The 19,321-nt window shown below is 43.1% G+C and overlaps 1 protein-coding gene across 3 annotated transcripts in view; it reads right to left on the minus strand.

Moving 5' to 3' along the window:
- The window catches only part of LOC117357509 (cyclic AMP-dependent transcription factor ATF-7), a 302,271-nt gene that overhangs the window by 38,231 nt on the left and 244,719 nt on the right, over nucleotides 1-19,321 (minus strand). For all 3 annotated transcript variants that reach the window (XM_033938227.1, XM_033938225.1, XM_033938226.1), the window contains exons 7-9: nucleotides 18,229-18,328; nucleotides 15,776-15,895; nucleotides 3,417-3,566 (exon numbers count right to left, since the gene is read on the minus strand). In XM_033938227.1, coding sequence (XP_033794118.1) covers nucleotides 3,417-3,566; nucleotides 15,776-15,895; nucleotides 18,229-18,328 — 370 coding nt within the window. The remainder of the gene's footprint in view (nucleotides 1-3,416; nucleotides 3,567-15,775; nucleotides 15,896-18,228; nucleotides 18,329-19,321) is intronic.

The following is a 19,321-nucleotide window of genomic DNA, read 5'->3' on the forward strand; positions in this document are numbered from 1 at the left end:
AACCCAACTAGATTCCAGCCCTCGTTGCCCACCCCTGGTTTATAAACTGCTTAATCCCATAGCTGGTTCAGTGTACCTAATAAAGAGACATATAAACCATACAATATAATGAAAAACATTACATTCAAAGTAAACTGAATATTCACCTAAACTACATAAAAATATTTCTAATGCAAAGTAAGCTTTCAAATGTCTAAAGAATAAAATATAAGCTGGTAATTGTCTGACAGATGACAATCAAATTCCAGTATTGGGCTGCTAAATAAGAGAAGGAATTATTTAACATTCTCTTGGAATGTGTTCTCCTGCAGGAAGGAAAGCCCAATACGAGATGGTCCTTTGAGCGTAAACTCTTCCTACCAGATAAAATGCAAATTAAATCAACTAACTGCAATGGAGAAGCTCAGATGAGAATTTTAAAAACAAGATACTTTAAATGCTATCTATGTGTTCACTGGCAACCGCCGTAACTTTATAAACATTGGTGAAACCTGATTGAACATCTTTCATTTGAAAATTATATCCAACTGATGTATTCTGGAACATGTGGATTTTCCACTGCAATGAGATCCCAACATAAACCGAATTACAATAATCAACTGCATCAAGATTATACTGTGAACAAAAATTCTCTCTAAAGTACTGGAGCACCATTCTCAACTGCCGAAGCTCAAAAAATTTCTTTATATAAATTATTTGGGACTTCTTAGAGCAGCGTGCCACGGCAGATTCCAGGTTTGCTGTGAGGTGCCAGTGAGGAGAAGTACCGGCTGTCTATCAGTCAGCTGGCACCTGTGCCTTTCCTCCTCACCTCTCCTTCTGCAGCAACCCCCCCCCCCAAACGGCGGTAGTAGAAGGCTCAGGGCTATGGCTGGACCACATCTGAGCATGCGCGGACGTCAACATGATGACATCATGCATGCGTGTTATGCCATCGTATCAATGGCCATGCATTTCTGGGTGCCCTCTGACCACAGCCTTGAGATTAGTGTGCCACAGATTAAAAAGTTTGCAACACACTGCCTTAGACAAAGACAAATCTAAAAATCACACCCAAAACTTCTGCTGTATGGGACATAACGATGACTTACTTAAACTTGTAACTATGCATTTGTAACTATGATCTGAGACCTAGAGCTGTCCTGAAGACTCTGCTTCAGCTGCCACCCTATATCATGCACACACCTCACCCAGATGATCATGGAGATGGTGTTGGACTCTTATTCTCTTAATCTTGTAGCTATCATCCCTTTCTTCTACCTCAATCTAACTGTTCTCCTTCCTTTGAAGTCCACTCCATCCGTTTATTAGCAGTCATTTACCGACCCCCCTAATAGGTCCTTCACCTCCTACCTCACTAACTCCTGGTTCTCCTTTCTTGAACCCTCATCTCCATCCCTCCTCCTCAGCGACTTCAACATACATGCTGATGACCTCTCTGACTCCTATACGTCGAGGTTTCTTGCTCTAACATCCTCATACAATCTCCAGCAATTCTCTACCACCCCTGTGCATCAGAAAGGCCATAGCCTTGACCATGTCTTCTCCTTCAACTGCTCTACCCCTGAATTCTGAACATCGACTCTTCCCCTCTCTGACCATCATCTGCTGACCTTCACAACTCATCACCCTCCCCCCAAGTCTGGCCAATCACTACCCATACATTTAGGAACCTTCAGGCTACTGACCCTGACAGCTCTCCACCACTGTCTCATCCTTCCTTTCAACTACGTCACACAAGTCTGTCGATGAAGCTGTTCTCTCCTATAACTCCATTCTCTCTTCTGCTATTGATACTCTCACCCCTTGTAAGATGTGTCAAACCCCAGCCCTGGCTGACCCCCAACATCTGTTACCTGCACTCCTGTGCCCGTGCTGCTGAATGTCTTGGCTTAAATCCCACATACATGCCAATTTCATACTCTTCAAATTCATGCTGAGAGAAGGAAAGGTGCTGTGCAAGTGCCCAATTCGTATCTTTCGTGGCACACCAGGAATCTTGTCGTGGCAACCTATTGTGCTGTGACACAGTTTGCAACATATTGTTCTAGTTTACAAAACACTCCACATGGGTACTCCAGCATATCTCTCCAAATACCTAATCCCTTACTCTGCAACACTATCTTTACATTCCTCGCAAACTAATCTTTTTTATGCACCATCTCTGCTGCTGTTGCTTCGAGGCTGGAGGAAAAGGGGGAAAGGTTGGTGGGTCAGGACTGTTGCCGCTGCTGTTTTGGGTGCGTAAGGGAAGGGGGGTTGGCGGGTCAAGACGGCTACTGCTTTGGGTAAATGAGGGAGGGAAGAATCGCTGCTTCAGGGGCTGTTGGGAGGGATGTAGGGGGGGTTGTCCGGTCAGCACCGTTGCTGCTGCTTCAGGGGCTGTAAGGAAGGAGTTAAAGGAGGGGAGGGACCGCTACCACTTCGGGAGCTAGAGGGAAGACTTTTTTTTTGCCAGTTGGGTGAGTGTGCTGGTTGCTTGAATACCAGATAATTGGGATTCTACTGTACTCCAAAAATATCAAGACAGCTCACAACTGATATGATGCAGCAACTGCTATCACATCTGTGACACTGCAGCTATGGACCAATCTACTTTTTTGTCTGCAATGTCACCTGGGAATGTTAGCAACATATCTGCTCTCAGCAGGACTCTAGGGAAGCTTTGTTTATTATATAGCATAGCTCTATTCCCATTCCATCTTCCAAAGATCTCAGTGTGGCATACATAAAGCACAATAACGTAACACACAAAACATTATCTTCTATGTTTAGTGCACAAATTAAGGCATTTCAAACACTGGAAAGAGTTCCAACCTACCCCCATCAGCATCCCCTAGTATTGGAGCTGGAAAGTCATTCCAATAGCACTATGGTTCTGCACAAATCTCAGAATTCCATAACTGTGTTGCCATACAAGAAAAAAGCATGTTTTTTCTTTGCTCCCATATTTGATTTCAGTTACAGTCACAAGGGCTAACAATAGATCTCGAGAAGTTCTCATCATTCCAAAGGACACCATAAAGAGCAGAGAAAAAGCAATTTTTAGGACTGGACAGATATTATCTGAACAGGCCCCTTTATTTTGAACATGCTGGAATCTCTGTAGGTCACTTTTTAACCCCTGCTTAGAGAACATTACAACACCCACACTGCCATATGATTCATCATTCAGGAACTTGTTCAATTAATTTTTCAGCAGTTCATGTTCCCTAGTGATACAGACATTCTTTTATTTCTGAATTTCAGTCTCCCAACACTTAGATGGCCAAAACAGAAATAAGCACATTTACCTCAATAACAGCAAAAGAGAACAAATAAAGGAGCCAAGAAAAGCTACAATCACTCAGCCATCTCCAAGAGCTTATTTCTCTACATGCGTTTATAAAATAAATGGAATCGGGGGAGGTTCAGACCTGTGGCTGGGCTGGAGATGGTGCATCAGGATGCTGAATAAGGATCTGGCCTTGCTCCGGGCGGGAAGTCACCATTGTGCTTGCTGATGCCATCATCATACTGCCATTCAGGGCTGATGGAACCTGTTGTGTCAAAGTTGCTTTCAGCCTCTGCAAAGGAGGGAACACAGTTTTATTTTGTATGGCACCATTTCTTTAAAGTGGACTGCATAATTTTTCTACTATTAATTGGCAAAAGAAGAAACCAAGGACAAAGCACTGGAGGTCAGAGTTGGCTTTGATTTAAATGACTACTATAGAAAAAAGACCAGCTTCCAACTCTTATTTCCAACACAGTTTGAAACTGTGGGTTACCGTTAGGGCTTTACATTTAAAAAAACCTTAAATAGAATTAGTTAAACTCAGGGCTGTTCAACCAGTTTATGGGAACTTCTCATAAGCTCTGAGAGTTCACCAGGGCTTATTCACACAAGAAAGCACCCTAGGGTGCCCGGCAGGAACAGCCCACAAACATCCTTAGTGTCCAGCCCTGCGTGTATATATATATATATTTTTTTTTAATTTTAAAACTAACCACAGTGTTAATGACTTGTTTAAAACAATTTTTTACAAGTCCCAAAACAATACCCACAGTAACAAGTGCAAACATTTTTTTTAAATCATTTCAAAAAGTTCCCAAATATAAAGAGCAGAGTCATATTTAAACATCTATCAAGCTATGATGAAAATCAAAAAGGGAACTTATCTTGATGAAGCCTGCAAATTACATCTGTTATATAAGTCCATTCAAATCCATTGAAGGGAGTACCTGCACTGATTGCCTTACAGAGTCCTGTTTCATGTTCTTCGTCAGGGACAAACTCAGGGGCACTTCACCCAGAAAAGAAGTATAATGCTGTTCTTCATGAATGCTTTATTACAAGTTGGGAGCTGGTCTTTTTTCCATAGTATATATTAGTTTGACCCCTCTCTTTTGAGTAGGCTAGATTTCTTGAACTATGATTTAAATGAGCCAAAATTTGTCAGTTTAACGTTCTGCAGAGCTGCTAATGGCATGTCATTGAAGTAACTGTGGAAACATGAAGATTACCTCAAGGAAAAGATTTTGTGGAAAAGGTGGCCATTCAGGAGCCAGGGCCACCTTAGGAGGAGGAGAACTAGGGGTTTGACACACACTTGCACACTAAGAAAACACTTAAGAGGAAGATTCTCAAAACTTTATGATACAATCTGATGGGCTGCTATCGCGGTCGCTATTGTAATGATTTCAAGAAGGCGAGTCATTCTCAAAAGGCCCTGCATGCAAATGAGGTTCACAGATGTTCATGTAGGGTCACTAAATTTACTTGAGATGACTTGCTTGGTTTTTTTTTTTAATAAATCTTTATTCGTTTTCAAAAATTACAACAAGTGTACAATAATCCATCAGAAATATATTAATTAATCACTCGACAATCTTATTTGTAATCTTCCAAATACATAAATATAAAAGAATCCCACCCCTTCCTCCCATATACTAATAATTAACAATTATCAATTACTATCATTCATACTTCCACCCTCCCTCTATCTTTTCCAATACTGAGGTGTTTAAGATGTCTGATCATTAGAATAAATAATCAATGGCCCCCAAATCTTTTTAAACTTATTATAATTACCTTGTTGTATAGCAAGCACCCTTTCCATTTTATAAATATGGCATACTGAATTCCACCAAAAAGTATAATTTAGTTTAGTATAATCTTTCCAATTTCCTGTAATCTGCTGAATGGCAACCCCTGTTAATATTAATAAAAGATGACTTGCTTGTGGTAGCGCTCAGCATATGCACAGAAACACTCATGTATTAAAAAAAAAAACAACCCAAAACCCAACAAACCAAATCGAAGATCGGCAGTAGAGATGCCCACTTTCTCCCACTGTGCTTGCACAACCTCCAGACACCCATCTTTGACAGTGGGAAGAATGCCCACTCTCTCCCACCGCGTCATACATTCCCCCAACACTATTACCCACCTGCCCACTTCTCAGTGGTAGAGATGCCCACTCCCTCTCACCTACAATCCCCCGACACTACTACTACCTATCCATACACCCACCACCACCACTCCCCCTGCAGTGGGGATGCTCACTCCCTCCTGCCATCACCCAACCCCAACTCCCCCGTGCTGATGACCCCCCACCCCTCCCTACCTTTTTCATGAAGTCTGGCTGGAAGGACACCTACCTGCTCTGGCTGGCAGGCCTGCCTCTTACAAAATGGCAGGCCTACCCCTTCCTGGTGCATCCTGGGATGCACCACAAGGGGCTTAAGGCTCTGACTGGTCTAGGCGCTTAAGGCCCCTCCTAGGACTCTTGATAGAGCAATCTGCCTCCAGCTTGTCCAGCCTTCGGCCTGCCACCTTAATTTTTTGGGCTTCCAGAAGCTCCGTGAAGTCTTTGACTGCATCCCCACAACTGGCCTATATGCTTGAGCCGTGACGTGCTGGAAGTTGATGCTGTTCCCCTGGATTCAAGTCTCATGAGACTTGATACCGTGAGACCAGCCTTGACCTCATGGTTAAGATCAGTCACGGCAGCAAAGCAGGGATCAAGGAGCTTTTGCAGCAGGAAAACATCCCAATAGACTTTTTGAAGCAGAAAAAGTGTTGGACTTCAAGGAATGTTTGCAGCATAGAGCATTTGCAGCAGGAAAACAGAGATCCCAGTAGAGGACTATTTGCAGCAGGGATCTCATCAAAGCAGTTGAAGCCAAGTGAGGGGCAGGAGACAAGGTGAAGGAGAGGACAGTGAGGGACATTCATGTGAAATTTTCTTCTTTTTGCTTAGGGCTGGTCTTGATGAAAATAGGGTACAGAATTTGTATTTGCTCCATTTGCTTGCTTGCTAGATTGGAAGGGGAAGAGAGACAGGCAATGCTGAATGGGCTGGAACAGTTGCATAGACATGGGTGGGCCAAGGCCTACCCAGTAGTGACCTATATCATTAGTGTAGTTGGCAAAGATTCTCAGGCCCTGCCAGCTGAAGAGTCCTCTTTGGAGTCTCTTGAGTAGTCTCATCCCCCACAGCAGTCAGCAGAGGGGTTCCAGCTGCTGATGTGGGTATCCCCCCTTCCCACATATGCTCAGTCCAATTAGCACCCCCAAGCATGTGTGCCCAGCAGTTGAACTGAGCATGCATGGGAGGTACAGTGCCGGTACTGGCACCTGGAATATATGCTGTTGACTGCTAGTGAGAGGGACTCCAGAGAGGACTCCTTAACTGACAGCCCAAATATCCCCGCCAACCAAGGTATTACTTTTTACTGCTGGGGAGCGGGGGGAGTTAGCAGGCAGTGAAGAAATGAGTGCACTGTATCCATCGAGTCCATCCAGAAATTGAGGCCTGGCTACGTTACTGGGCTGGAGAGACAGAAGAGAGGGCAAGTACAGCACAGGAAGTGGGCAGACTTGTACGGTCTGTGTCTGTGCATGGCCGTTTGGAGGAGGATGGGCAGGGGAGGGCTTCAATGGCTGGGAGGGTGTAGATGGGCTGGAGTAAGTCTTAACAGAGATTTCGGCAGTTGGAACCCAAGCACAGTACCGGGTAAAGCTTTGGATTCTCGCCCAGAAATAGCTAAGAAGAAAAAAAAAATAATAATTTAAATTGAATCAGGTTGGGCAGACTGGATGGACCATTCGGGTCTTTATCTGCCGTCATCTACTATGTTACTATGTTACTATGGAGGACACAGAGGAGATGATAGATGGATAGAGATAGAGGAAATACTAGATGATGTGGAGAGAGGCAATACTGCATGGGGGAGAGATTGAGATAGGGGCAATGCTGGATGTGATGGGAGAGAGAGAGAGAGAGAGAGAGAAAAAGAGATGGAGTAATGGTGAATAGTACAAGAGGAAAGGAGAGAGAAAAGCAATGATGCATGCATGCCAGGTGAAGAGAGAGAGAAGGTCAACACAAGTAGAAAAAAATTTAATGGCCAAACAGAAATGATAGAAAATTATAGAAATGATAGAAAATTATAGAAATGATAGAAAAAAAGAATTTTATTTTTAATTTAGGATGAAATAATGTGGTAGCCGTGTTAATCCACTTTTTAAAGTTAAAAAATAAAAGAAAAACAAAAGAAACATGACAACTTTTTATGCACCAAATACATTTTCTGACTAGCTTTCGGAGGTCAAAAATTCCTCCTTCAGATCTGGACAGTCTAGTGTTGTTATAGTATACTTGTCCTGATTTAAGGAAAGAGGTTCTGGCATTTAAAAACTAGTTTAAAATGTAATAAGTTAGTCCGTTAAAAAGGTATCATCTTATTTCCGTGTGTTCTCAGATTGTGTGAGCATCTAATCTCCAGAATGAGAGCCTGAGTGCATATTCGTAGGCATGTTATCCTTTGCCCTAACAAACCTAAATTAGTTCTGGTTTTCCAAAACGTGCTTTAGCAAGGCCTGCCTCTAGCCCATCAAAATAATGAAGCTGATCAAAATGAAGATTCAAGCTGTTTTTGTTGTTGTGGGCAGTGAATCTGAAAGATATAAAGATGCCAGATAAACTCTGAAATATCAATATTTTCGTCACTGTGACCCCCCCCCCCAAATGGCAGGGGGGCTCCAGTGGTAGTGGGTTTCTAACAGAACTGAAAAGGAGACCGTCTTTATGCTTAGTTTGTTTTTTAACCAGTATTTATCTGTTTTGCACTGAAACTGAATGGGAACAGTTGTGACTGCTACCTGTTGGAGGCACAAGGGAAGAACTGCATCCAGTCCACTTAGATTATGCAACAGAAGGGGGTTATGAAACCATGCAAATAATGCACTGAAGGATGAAAACACTGACACTTTTGATGAAGGTTGTGAGTTTGTGACATGTTTAAATGTGGTTCTTGGGTGGAAATAAATCTTGTGGTTCAGATGAGAAGGAGGATAAAAATCAAAAAGAGCTGAATCAAAAATAGGGGAGGTGGAAATCTACTCCCCCCCAGTCTAAAGGAGAGAAGAACTAGTTGGGCAAGATGGACCCACCAAGCTGGATTGCTCAAACAAAGGAGCCCACATGAGCTAGTCTATGAACTTGTACTGCCTAGAGTCATAGCTGTGCCTTTTGCTCAATTAGGAGGTGGCTTCCTAAATAGGAAACTCTGACATTGGCTGACAAGCTCTTTTCAGAGCTGGTATGCTGTGCACGGGCAGAGGTAGACCACTAGGGACGCTCCTGAAAAGTTGGGCCAATAGCCCAGGCTGCTGGGCTAAAGATTGGCACTAGCAGCCCAGTGGAGAAACCAGCTGCCGGGGTACATTGTGGCCCTAGCAGCCCAGCAGAGGAACTGGGTGCAGGTTGGTACTATCAGCCCAGCGGGGGAACCAGGCTGCTGGGGTGTGGGTCGGCACTAACAGCCCAGCGGAGAAACCAGGCTGCGGGTCAGCACTAGCAGCCCAACAGGGGAAAAGGACTTCCAGGGACCCGCCTGTAGAAAGAAAGAGAGGGACTCTTGGAAGGACCAAGCCGCCATCTGTTCCTGACAACTTTTCACGGATTGGGTGAGAACTTGAGAGCTGAGTAAAGGGAGGGGGGGGGAGAGTTAAGCACACTCCCACCTAGTGCCCAAGCTAAATCTGAAGCCTGGGCCACTGGCGAACTGCATGGGTGGTGGTTAAGGTGTGTACATATCTTTATCTGAGCCACTGAAAATTGTTCATGATTAGGCCTGTGTACATAGTATAAATAAATTTGTTCACAGACTTTTTTGGGTTTCTGGGGGGAGAAAAGGGTAAACCTACCCACAATCACTTCTTTTCCCCAGGTGACACTGAGCGCCAAATGAGTGAGAGACCGACAAGAGACTGCCTTCGGGGGACTCTAGCCAGGTTGGGCCCTGGACTCAGGGCCGTCCCAAAGGGGGCATTATAATTATATAGTGGACACAGTTAGGCACCACCAAGACACTCCCTCAATCAAGTCACCCTCTTCACCCCCTCACCCCTTCCTGAATCAAAAGTTATGGGTAAAGGCAACTGTCAAGGAAGATTAGTGTGAGCCTAAGAATGACAAGAGATCTCTGGTTGAGAGTACAGAAAATGCTGATTGTTCAATTTCAAGACTCCTCCACAAGCATGGCCCTTATGGAAGCATGGAAAGAAGGAAGCCACTGCTGAATAAAATCCATATGATGTGCTCCATAGAATTTGTACATATTCAGAAAAAGGTTGTGTGGCCTCTTGAGATAAAAGTGGAGCTTTTTGATCTCAACATAGTACATCACCCTCTTATCACCATGTCAACAGTAAATGAATGGTGCTGGCAAAGCTATGCTATTGGGGATGCCTTGCTGCTATAAGGACAGGAAGGCTTGCAAAGGTCAATAGAGAGATGGATGGTGGAAAGAGCACAGTTACTTACCGTAACAGGTGCTATCCAGGGACAGCAGGCAGATATTCTCACATATGGGTGACGTAATCCACAGCGCCTGGTACGGACAGTGTAAAAGTGTATTGTCACTTTAAGCTTTGGAAAGCTTTAAGACTGCCCGCCTTCCTGCCTGTCGGCTCGCGAGATCATTAGTTCTATGCCCAAGTGAAAAAGCCAACCAGGGGAGATGGGTGGTATGTGAAAATATCTGCTGTCCCTGGATAGCACCTGTTACGGTTAAGTAAGAGAATAATAAGAAGCATACAACCCATCCTCTGAAAGAGGAAAGGATAACCATGAAAGAACAGCAACATGAAGATGGGCTCTAAAAAGGAGATGACCTCAGAACGGCAGGCAAGTCTGAGTATAGGCGAGGGAGACACCAAAAGGACTCAATGGGAAATAGTAGAAAAGGTAATAGAAAAAATGGCACATATAGGAGTGCCAGATGAAAAGATCCCAGAAAGCCATTTGTCTTCAGAAGACAGGAAATGAAGGGGAAACCCCCCAAATTGGAACAACAAAAAGAAAGAGTGGTTCCCGTTGAATAATGTTGCAGGATGAACCAGGAACAAAAGCATAGAAACGAGAGAAATTCCGTACTATAGACGGTAGAAGAGAAATGAAAAGAAAGACTATCTGACTGAAGATTAAGTCATATATGAACAGTTCTGCCAGGGGGTTGCCCGAGAGCTCTGGAATGTCTTGTAAAGAGAACAGAGCCAATGGAAGAAAAACCGAGGAGAAACAGTTCCTCTCAAAATATATGCTGGAAAGAAAACAAAGGGGAACCAGCTGACACGTGACTGAATAAACAGTGAACAGGAGATAGAAACCATTAAATACTCCCATTAAAGTGCAAATTTATGCACAGAATCTGGCTATAGGCTGTACAGAGAGAAAGCATAGAGTACAGACCTCAGACATTGGAGTGCTAATGCAGAGAAATAAGATCATTTTCCATTTAAAGAATTGGTAGGAAATGCGCATTGAAGAGAGCAACCAAGAATGTGGATGCAATCAGAAGAGGAGTAAAGCCAGAAAGAAATGTAGTCCAATGGAAGCAAATGCCGGAGTGACTGGATGGCTGGGAAAAATAGTTATGAAGATAATCATACAGGAAAGGCATAGCCTTTGGGATGGGGAAAAATGTATCATATGTATGTATCAGAAGTGAGCTGGAACTTGACCCTTGGAGGTTTGGTCCCAATAGCAGGAATGTATGTCTAGACACGGAAAGAGGCACAAGAAGCCCTAAGTGACTTGTGCATAGTCACAGGGGAAACACAGGGTCCGAACTGTCGTCACGTGCTCGTGCATTAGAGGTGTTTCGCAAATGGTTGTGTATAAGTGAAAGAGGAATGTAGGGCCACCAAAGAATGAGGTGGCTATGAAGAAGTAGAAAAGTTAGAAAAACCTTACAATCCTAAGGGAAAATTAAAATGCTACTAGGAGTGGGGCTTGAACCCATGTGAGCACATTTCCGTTGGATATTAAATTCAACATGTAAACCTCTTTGCCATCCTAATGGCTATGGTGAAGGGAGAATGTGGGTATACCCAAAAGTAGAAGATAGAAATAGTGGTGGTGGAACATGAAATCACAGCCGGAAAAAATCACAGCCGGAAAAAATCACAGCCGGAAAAAATGAAACACGAGAAGAAAGCATGTTGTGTTTGAAGAAATAGAAAACAGCACCACGGAAATTCAAATCCAGCATAGCATTCGTTGGAGATTTGAAAAAAGTGCATAGGAATAAGTATCTGAGGCAGTGAAATGTTAAGTGACTTGCTCAGAGTCACAAGGAGCTGCTGTTGAGGCAGCTGCTCTAACCACTAGACCAACTCTTCCACTGACTGCATGGCAGATTGTAAGCATGAAGGAGGACATACACAGGTTGGAGAAAAAGCCAGAGGCACAAAGAGCCACGACAGGGGGGAAAAAACCCAGTACCCTAGCGGCAGTGGTTCCCTCCCAACCCTGTCCTGGAGGACCATCAGGCCAATCGGGTTTTCAGGCTAGCCCTAATGAATATGGATGAGAGAGATTTGCATATAATGGAAGTGACAGGCATGCAAATCTTCTCCATGCATATTCATTAGGGCTAGCCTGAAAACCCGATTGGCCTGGTGGACCTCCAGGACAGGGTTGGGAACCACTACCCTAGAGTGTCAAAGAAGTTTGCCAAGTATTGGGTTAGTCTGAAGTTTCCAGAGATTGGAGCGCCATAGGTGAAAGTAATTAAGGGATCTGCAAGGAAGAAAAAAATTAAAATGCATTGCAGAAGGAAATGCAATGGCGAAAAGGTTGACTGATCCGAAGGGAATAAAGAAAAAGGTGTCATTGCAGGGCATCCTGTCATTTGTGTTAAGTGACTTGAATAGAGTCACAAGGTGCAGCACTGAGACCCAATTGCACAACCCTTGGGCACAGGGGCGGAGCTCCACCAGTGAGTCACACCATCCTCCTGAGGTGAGTTGTTTTTGTTTTTAGTTTGTTTTTTGGGGGGGGTGGTTAAGTATCAAAAAAAAGAAAAATCCATACCTTTTGGAAAGTGCTGACTATAGTTAATATTAGCAAGCCACGAAGTAGAGGAATATATATCAGACATATAGAAAAATGAGGTGAGACTAATAGAGAAAAGTCTCAACAGGAAATAACGGAGTATCCGTTCTAGATAGAAACATAGAACAGAAATAGAGAAACTGTGAAGATAGCATTATGACATGCTACATAATAGGTGCAAGTAACTACAAAGGAATAAGCAGAGTATCATGAAAAGGTCTAGAAATTTTGCAGCTAGACCACATATGAATACAAGTGATATGTTAGTGGCCACCTCCTTCCCTACAGCCATTTGATAAGGATAGCAACATTGATGGTACAGTGGTAGTCCAATTCTGTACAGAGAGGAAATCGCCGGTGGACGCATGGCAATGGGAAGAAATCTCCCAGCTGTAAAACAAAACATCTTTGAAAGATTGTAAAGAATCTCTTGGGGAGGTTCATCGAAATGCAATGGCTGAATGAGGTGCGCTATAGGTGCAACAGAAAACTCCAATGCGGAACATTATGGAGAGCAGGATCTGTTGTAGCAGAGAACTATGAAAGACAAATTAATCCACTTATAGGCTCTACACCCAGAGTAGAGACTGTTAGTAAAAAGGAGTGTTGAGAACAGAAATGGAGTCAAAATATGGATTAAAAACGTTTCCAAATAGACGAGGAGATCCAAGCTTACAGGCTCTACACCCCGAGTGGATCCCTCTGTTCAGAAGCTTGGCATGGCAAGAAATCGAGTTGTTATGATGGGTACAATAGGAAATCTATATTTACAAGTTTTACACCCCTGATGGATTCCCTTTGGAAGCACAGAGACAGAAATAAGCAACAGAGGTGTTCTATGATTAGTAGGCTTTACATCCATGAAGGAACACCTCTGACGTACAGGATTGGTCAACTTTGAAAAAGTCTATAGCCATAGTGAATTCTTCCCAGTTGATGAAGTCTGGAAATTCTGGCAGGCCGTGAAATGGAATATACTGCTCGAAACCAGCCAAGTTCTGAATGAGCTGTCTGAGATAAAAGGAAAGAAGTAGTTGAGATTGAGAACCCTGTTAGTCAACATATAGGTCGGGCAAAGACAGCGTTCAAATTTATCCATAGTCTGACTATCACATCCTGGTGGTGCAGTGCCATAGACTGTGGAGCTAGAGGCTTTCAAGTGGATTTAACCAGCAAAGATTGTGACCATTGTGGTTTATCAAATTGAGGATAAGATTGTATTCTGCTGAGGTTGGGCTGATAATGAGGGAGACAATTGGAAGCACTGGTACCAATCGTTGAGAATGAAGATATAGGAGCAGCAATGGTACCGAGGTAAACATTGAGTCTCGATGCAAGTAAATAATACAGAGTAGGAATTGATTGGTACCAAGTAGAGTCCGATGCTAAGTAAGCTGTGTTGATACCGAGTGTAAAATAGGGGTATCGAGGCCAAAATTATTGTAATCGGATGGCCAGCCATTCACCATACAGATCCTCTGCATATGGTGAGAGATTGCACCAGTACTAAGGGCTATGAATCAAGTACCGTAGGTGCCACAGGTGTCAAAGCGTTGGAAAAACCAAGAGGCAGTGCGCTTCAGAACTGTCAGCATGCATTAATGAATGATGGCATCGATGATAGGCATGCATTGAAAGACTTGATGCTGAAAATGCCAGTAACGCTGGTGATGATATCAATGAACTGTCTATGCTCTCCGGTACCGAAGGGAATCAATACCACTCAGAAGTTCAAGCAGTAGAAAAGAGGCATTGGTACCGTATGCTGCACAGCTGGTACCATAGGTGCAGCAGGGTGTCGAAGTGCTGGTAACTTCAAGAAGAGGCATGCTTCAGAAATGACAGCCTAAATTGATGGTGTCGAGGAGAGGCATGCATCAAGAGACTCAATGTGAGATATGCCTATGATGCTTGATGATGTTGATGTGGAAGTCGTTGATGTTGATGCACCGGTACCACTAGGAATCTATATGACAGAAAAAGTCCAATTTGCTGGATACCTGAACCCAGGCCTAATATCTTCATACAGAAATAAAATGCAAGAACAAAAAGAATAAAACATTTGTTTAGTAAGGCATTTATTCTTCTTCTTGTTCAGTTGTTTTTTTTTTTTTTAGCCCTGGAAGATCAGGAAGAGATCCAGCAGGAAGACAAAGCACAGGTCGAGTGATAAGAAGACCAAAAAGCCATCGATGCCGTTGGCGAGGACAAAGGCTTCAAAAACGCCCAGAGGCCCAAAAAATGAAAATAATGAAATTTAATTGAAATTGTAAAGGATCTAAAAAAAACAAAACACCAAGTTAACAAGAAAGAAAGAATGAAATTATAGAAAAATACGAAGCGGGAAGGCAACTCAACTAGATTAGACAAAGTTTAGATATGTGCTCTTCACTCTGCGGAAAACAAAACCTGATGACCTCGCAAGCCAACATCGGGAGGGAAGCAACTTGCACATGCGCGGTGCAGGCCGTCTTTAAGCTTTCTAAAGCTTACAGTGACAATACACTTTTGCTCTGTCCATACAGGGCTCCGTAGATGACATCACCCACATGTGAAAATATGCTGCATGCTTGTCCTGGGATAATGTAGGCATATCCTGGAGGAAAGCCTATCCCAGTCTGCCACAGACCAGGGACTAGAGCAGGGGTGTCAAAGTCCCTCCTCAAGGGCCGCAATCCAGTTGGGTTTTCAGGATTTCCCTAATGAACATGCATGAGATCTATTCGCATGCACTGCTTTCATTGTATGCTAATAGATCTCATGCAAATTCATTGGGGAAATCCTGAAAACCCGACTGGATTGCAGCCCTCGAGGAGGGACTTTGACACCACTGGACTGGAGAATAGATTTACCTTTTTACAGGACAATGATAACAGGAACAAGGAAAAAACAACAGTGGAGTGCCTCAGCAAAGTGAATGCTATACATGGCCAAGTCTAGGTCCAGACCTCAATCCAATGGAATGGAAAATCCTTGGCAAAGCTTGAAGACTACAGTACACAGACAATTGCAGGTCAAGAAGAATGAACAAAAACTGCACCATCCTATTGTGCAATGTTAGCTGACATTTGCCCTAAATAACTTATGGCTGTTATTACTGCAAAATGAGCTTCCACCAAGTATTTAGTCAAAGGTTGTGAAGATTTATGCAATCAGACCTTTTGGTTTCTTATTCTTAATTGCTTTTGTATTTGAATGATATTTTTTAATATAGCAAAATATAAAAATTGTACAGGGGTGTGAAGACTTTTGGAACACGTTATATTATGTTATACTCGACGGTAGATGTGTTACCCTAAAACAGCACCCCAAATATATGCTTTGGTATCTAAGCAAACTACACACTGATGCAGCAGATACACTAAAGCCCAACAGATGTGACTTACCATTTTGGCTTCAGAATGCATGGGAAGGCCTGATGGGGAAATGTGTCCACCAGCACTGCTGATGAGTGGAGGGCCAGGAATACCAGGAATGTTGGGCACCATAGACACAGGTCTAGCCAGCTATAAGGAAAAAGAATTGTAAAGCATTAGATTTAGGTTGATGTGTTTGATGCTTCCTGGTGAACTACATGCTAGGACATACATTGTTTACTGATAGGACACAGAATGCCCTCTTTTTGCTAACATGTTTCCTTCAGCAATGCCCTGGGAAAAACTAAGCATGCAGGCTTATCTGATTCTCAACTTCCGTGTGAGACTACCAACAAGAGAGCCAATTGTGATGGTAGTTTTTAAACAAGTGGACATTCATGTACTAAGATTCCAGTTAGTATCTGTCACCACAAGTGGTCACTGGAGCAATATTATTGTCACTTTCAAACTGAGCTGCATTCAAACTAGTGACAAAGAGTTGAAATATTTTTCTTCACTCCACAGATTCCTAATGTTTATTATTATTATTTTTACCTCAGTTGGAACCTATAGGGTTGGACAGGGAAATAGTGAACTAAACTTTAGTCCCATGTTCAATTCCACTCCCTGACAGAACTTGGGTTTTGGTATCGACACAGCCAGTAAGAGATTCCCTTCCTTGGGCTGTTAATGATGGGTCTGGGAATCATGCTTAATTCTTCTATACATAGCATTACTTCTGGTGAAATTCAGCACACAAAATGTGCAAATTCTCCAAGTTTATTTGAGAAAATTTAAATATTTTTGCTAATTATTATCCAGAATTTCAGTACAATTCAGTATTTTCATTAAATTATACTACTAGCAGCACACCTTTGTAAAAGCCCACTCAGTGAAGTTTGGGTTGTTTTTAAAATAAATAAATAAATAGTACTTTGCTGTGCCTTTATGTCACTGATAAAACATTTCTGAAAGATGACATATTTCAATAAATTCAGAAAAAAAACATTTTCTAGCTTCTGTTGGCTCAGCAGCTTATTTTTCCATTCACTTAGGTCCCAGAATCCCTTTAATGCTTTTCTTTGGGGATTTTTTTTTAAATGTCTTCCCTGGATTGCCTGTCCATTTTACATTTTGTCCCCATCTGCCCTGTCCAGCATCTATCCCCCCTGTCTCTATCCTGAGATTCTTCCCTTTGTGTCCCTCTCCATTCCCCTGCATCCATCTTCCCTCTGTCAGAATCACCCCTTTTCAAACAATGTACCTGTGTCTAGCAGTCCTTCTATGCATCTCAATTTTCTCTCCTCATCAAGCAATCATCTTCATCTCCAACCCTCTCCATGCCCAGCATTACTTCAGTGTCCCTGTCTCTACGCTCAGTCCTCATCTAGGATCTCTTCTCTATGTTTCTGTGTCTCTTGATGTACAGGATCTTCCACCCCTGAGCCAGCCTCTCTCCCCATACCTCCCTCAAATCTGCATCTCTCACTCATTCCTCTCTCTCCCCTATCCCCTTCTCCAGCCAGCATCTCACGCTATCTCACCCTGAACCAGCACCTCTCCCAACCAGCGTCTCTTACCTTCTCTCACACTGACCCCAGCCAGCATCTCTATCCCCCCCATTCTCCCTCCCAGTTAGTATCTCTCTCACCCATCCCCCAAGCCAGCATCTCTCACCCTTGTCTCCTCAGCTAACATTTCTCACTCTCTCACCCCTGAACCTCCAGCCAGCTTCTCTTAGTCTCTCTCCCCTATCCTCCCTAAGCCAGCATTTATCACCCCATCCCTCCCCAGCCAGCATCTTTCTCACCCTGTCCCCTTGAGTCAGTATCTCCTCTCTCTCTATTTCTACACTATCCTTCAGGCATTTCACTCTCTCTCTCTGATCCTCTCCAGTCAGCACTTTTCACTCTCTCTTCATTGTCCCAATTCTCCCTAATCCAGCATTTCTCTCTCCCCTTCCTCCCCTCAAATCAGCATTTCTTATGTTTTCTACCCACCACCCCCATCCAAGATCTCTTACACTCTGTCTTCCCTCAATCCCAAATGGCATCTACTCCAAATGGAGGTCCTGGTCTTGCACGTGCCCCTCTTCCTAAGGCTCCCCCTGTATACCTCAGTGATGCTGATTCCAATAGGCAACCTGCTGCCAGCTCTACAGGCTTTCCTCTACCATGGTCCTGCCTGTGAAGAAAGAGGAAGTGACATCATCAAAGGCAGGAGAACAGTAGAGGGAAGCTTGCAGAGCCTGTGCAGGCTGCCCAAAGATGTCATCGGCAGCGATTTAAACCACCAATGGAGAAAAGGAGTGCTGATGCCAAATTCTGTACAGAACATAGGTAATTTTCTGAGCCTGGGGAATTCCGTGCAAATCCTGCATTGCACAGTTGTACAGAATTCCACCAGGAGTATAGCATGAGCCACCTAAGAAAGGATCTCATTTTAATTTTTTTTTTTTTTTAAATCTTCAAAATAACCCTTACCGATATAACAGATGGCATTTGTACATGAGGGCCTGGAAGGATGGGCACAGCCTGTCCATTTGCAAGGTGCATGAGAAGTGGAAAAGAGCCAGTAGGAGATCTGAGAAGCACAAATCAAAAATATACAATAGTCTACAGACAGAAGTCAGGGAACAACAACAAACATGAGTAACCAAGTACAGCTTTTTTATTTTCCCCTCTTTTTAACTCTCTTATAATTTTCCCTTCTTTGTTTTAATAACATGCTTGGCCATCTTAAATGCTCTTGCTGGCAGTGGGCTGAAGGGAAGTCCTTTGATCATGACTCACAGTTCACTTTTATGCCAACATTAGACATGCCAACTGGCAACAACCAAAAATAGGCGTTAAAACACCATCTCCTGCACTACAGCATATAGCAATAAGCATGTGTATATGTAGACAGATCTCTAAACACTTTCACAATGGTAAGATGCACTATGTCAGATGGTGTATTGGTGACACAGTACAGGCTAAATGAACATTTTCAAATGGAGGAAAAAGCCTCAGACAAGGGCCCTCCCACCTCCACAATGGTGGAATAATGGTGGTGGAGCGTGGGAGGGCCTTTGTATGAGGCTTTTTCCTCCGTTTGAAAATGTTCATTTAGCCTGTACTGTGTCACCAATACACCATCTAACATATGCATCTTACCATTGTGAAAGTGTTTAGTTTAATCATTGTTGGTTTTCACAATATCTGAGTCTTTTTGGCTGTGTAGACAGATCTCTACATATACAACACACATGCATTATTATGCTGGATGTCAGTGTTCACATGAACTGATTAAGAGTCTCATTCATTGAGCATGCTCTATTTTATCCCTATTTTGAATATATAAAACATATTGTCTTATGTTCACGGTACAATGAAGTTTTCTTTAACTTTTTTGAGTTGACTGAGTTTGAGTGATGTTTTTGAAACATCACTGGTAGCACTGGACAAATTATTTGACAAGCTGGGCCCTTCCCCCCCCCCCAAGTCAATTCTGAGGTCAGAGAGGACAAGTTCCTGGAGGAAAAGTCCATAGTCTACTATTGAGACAGACATAGGGGAAGCTACTGTGCTTGCCCTG

Source organism: Geotrypetes seraphini, chromosome 3 (assembly GCF_902459505.1).
Source record: "Geotrypetes seraphini chromosome 3, aGeoSer1.1, whole genome shotgun sequence".
NCBI classification, from domain to species: Eukaryota; Metazoa; Chordata; class Amphibia; order Gymnophiona; family Dermophiidae; genus Geotrypetes; species Geotrypetes seraphini.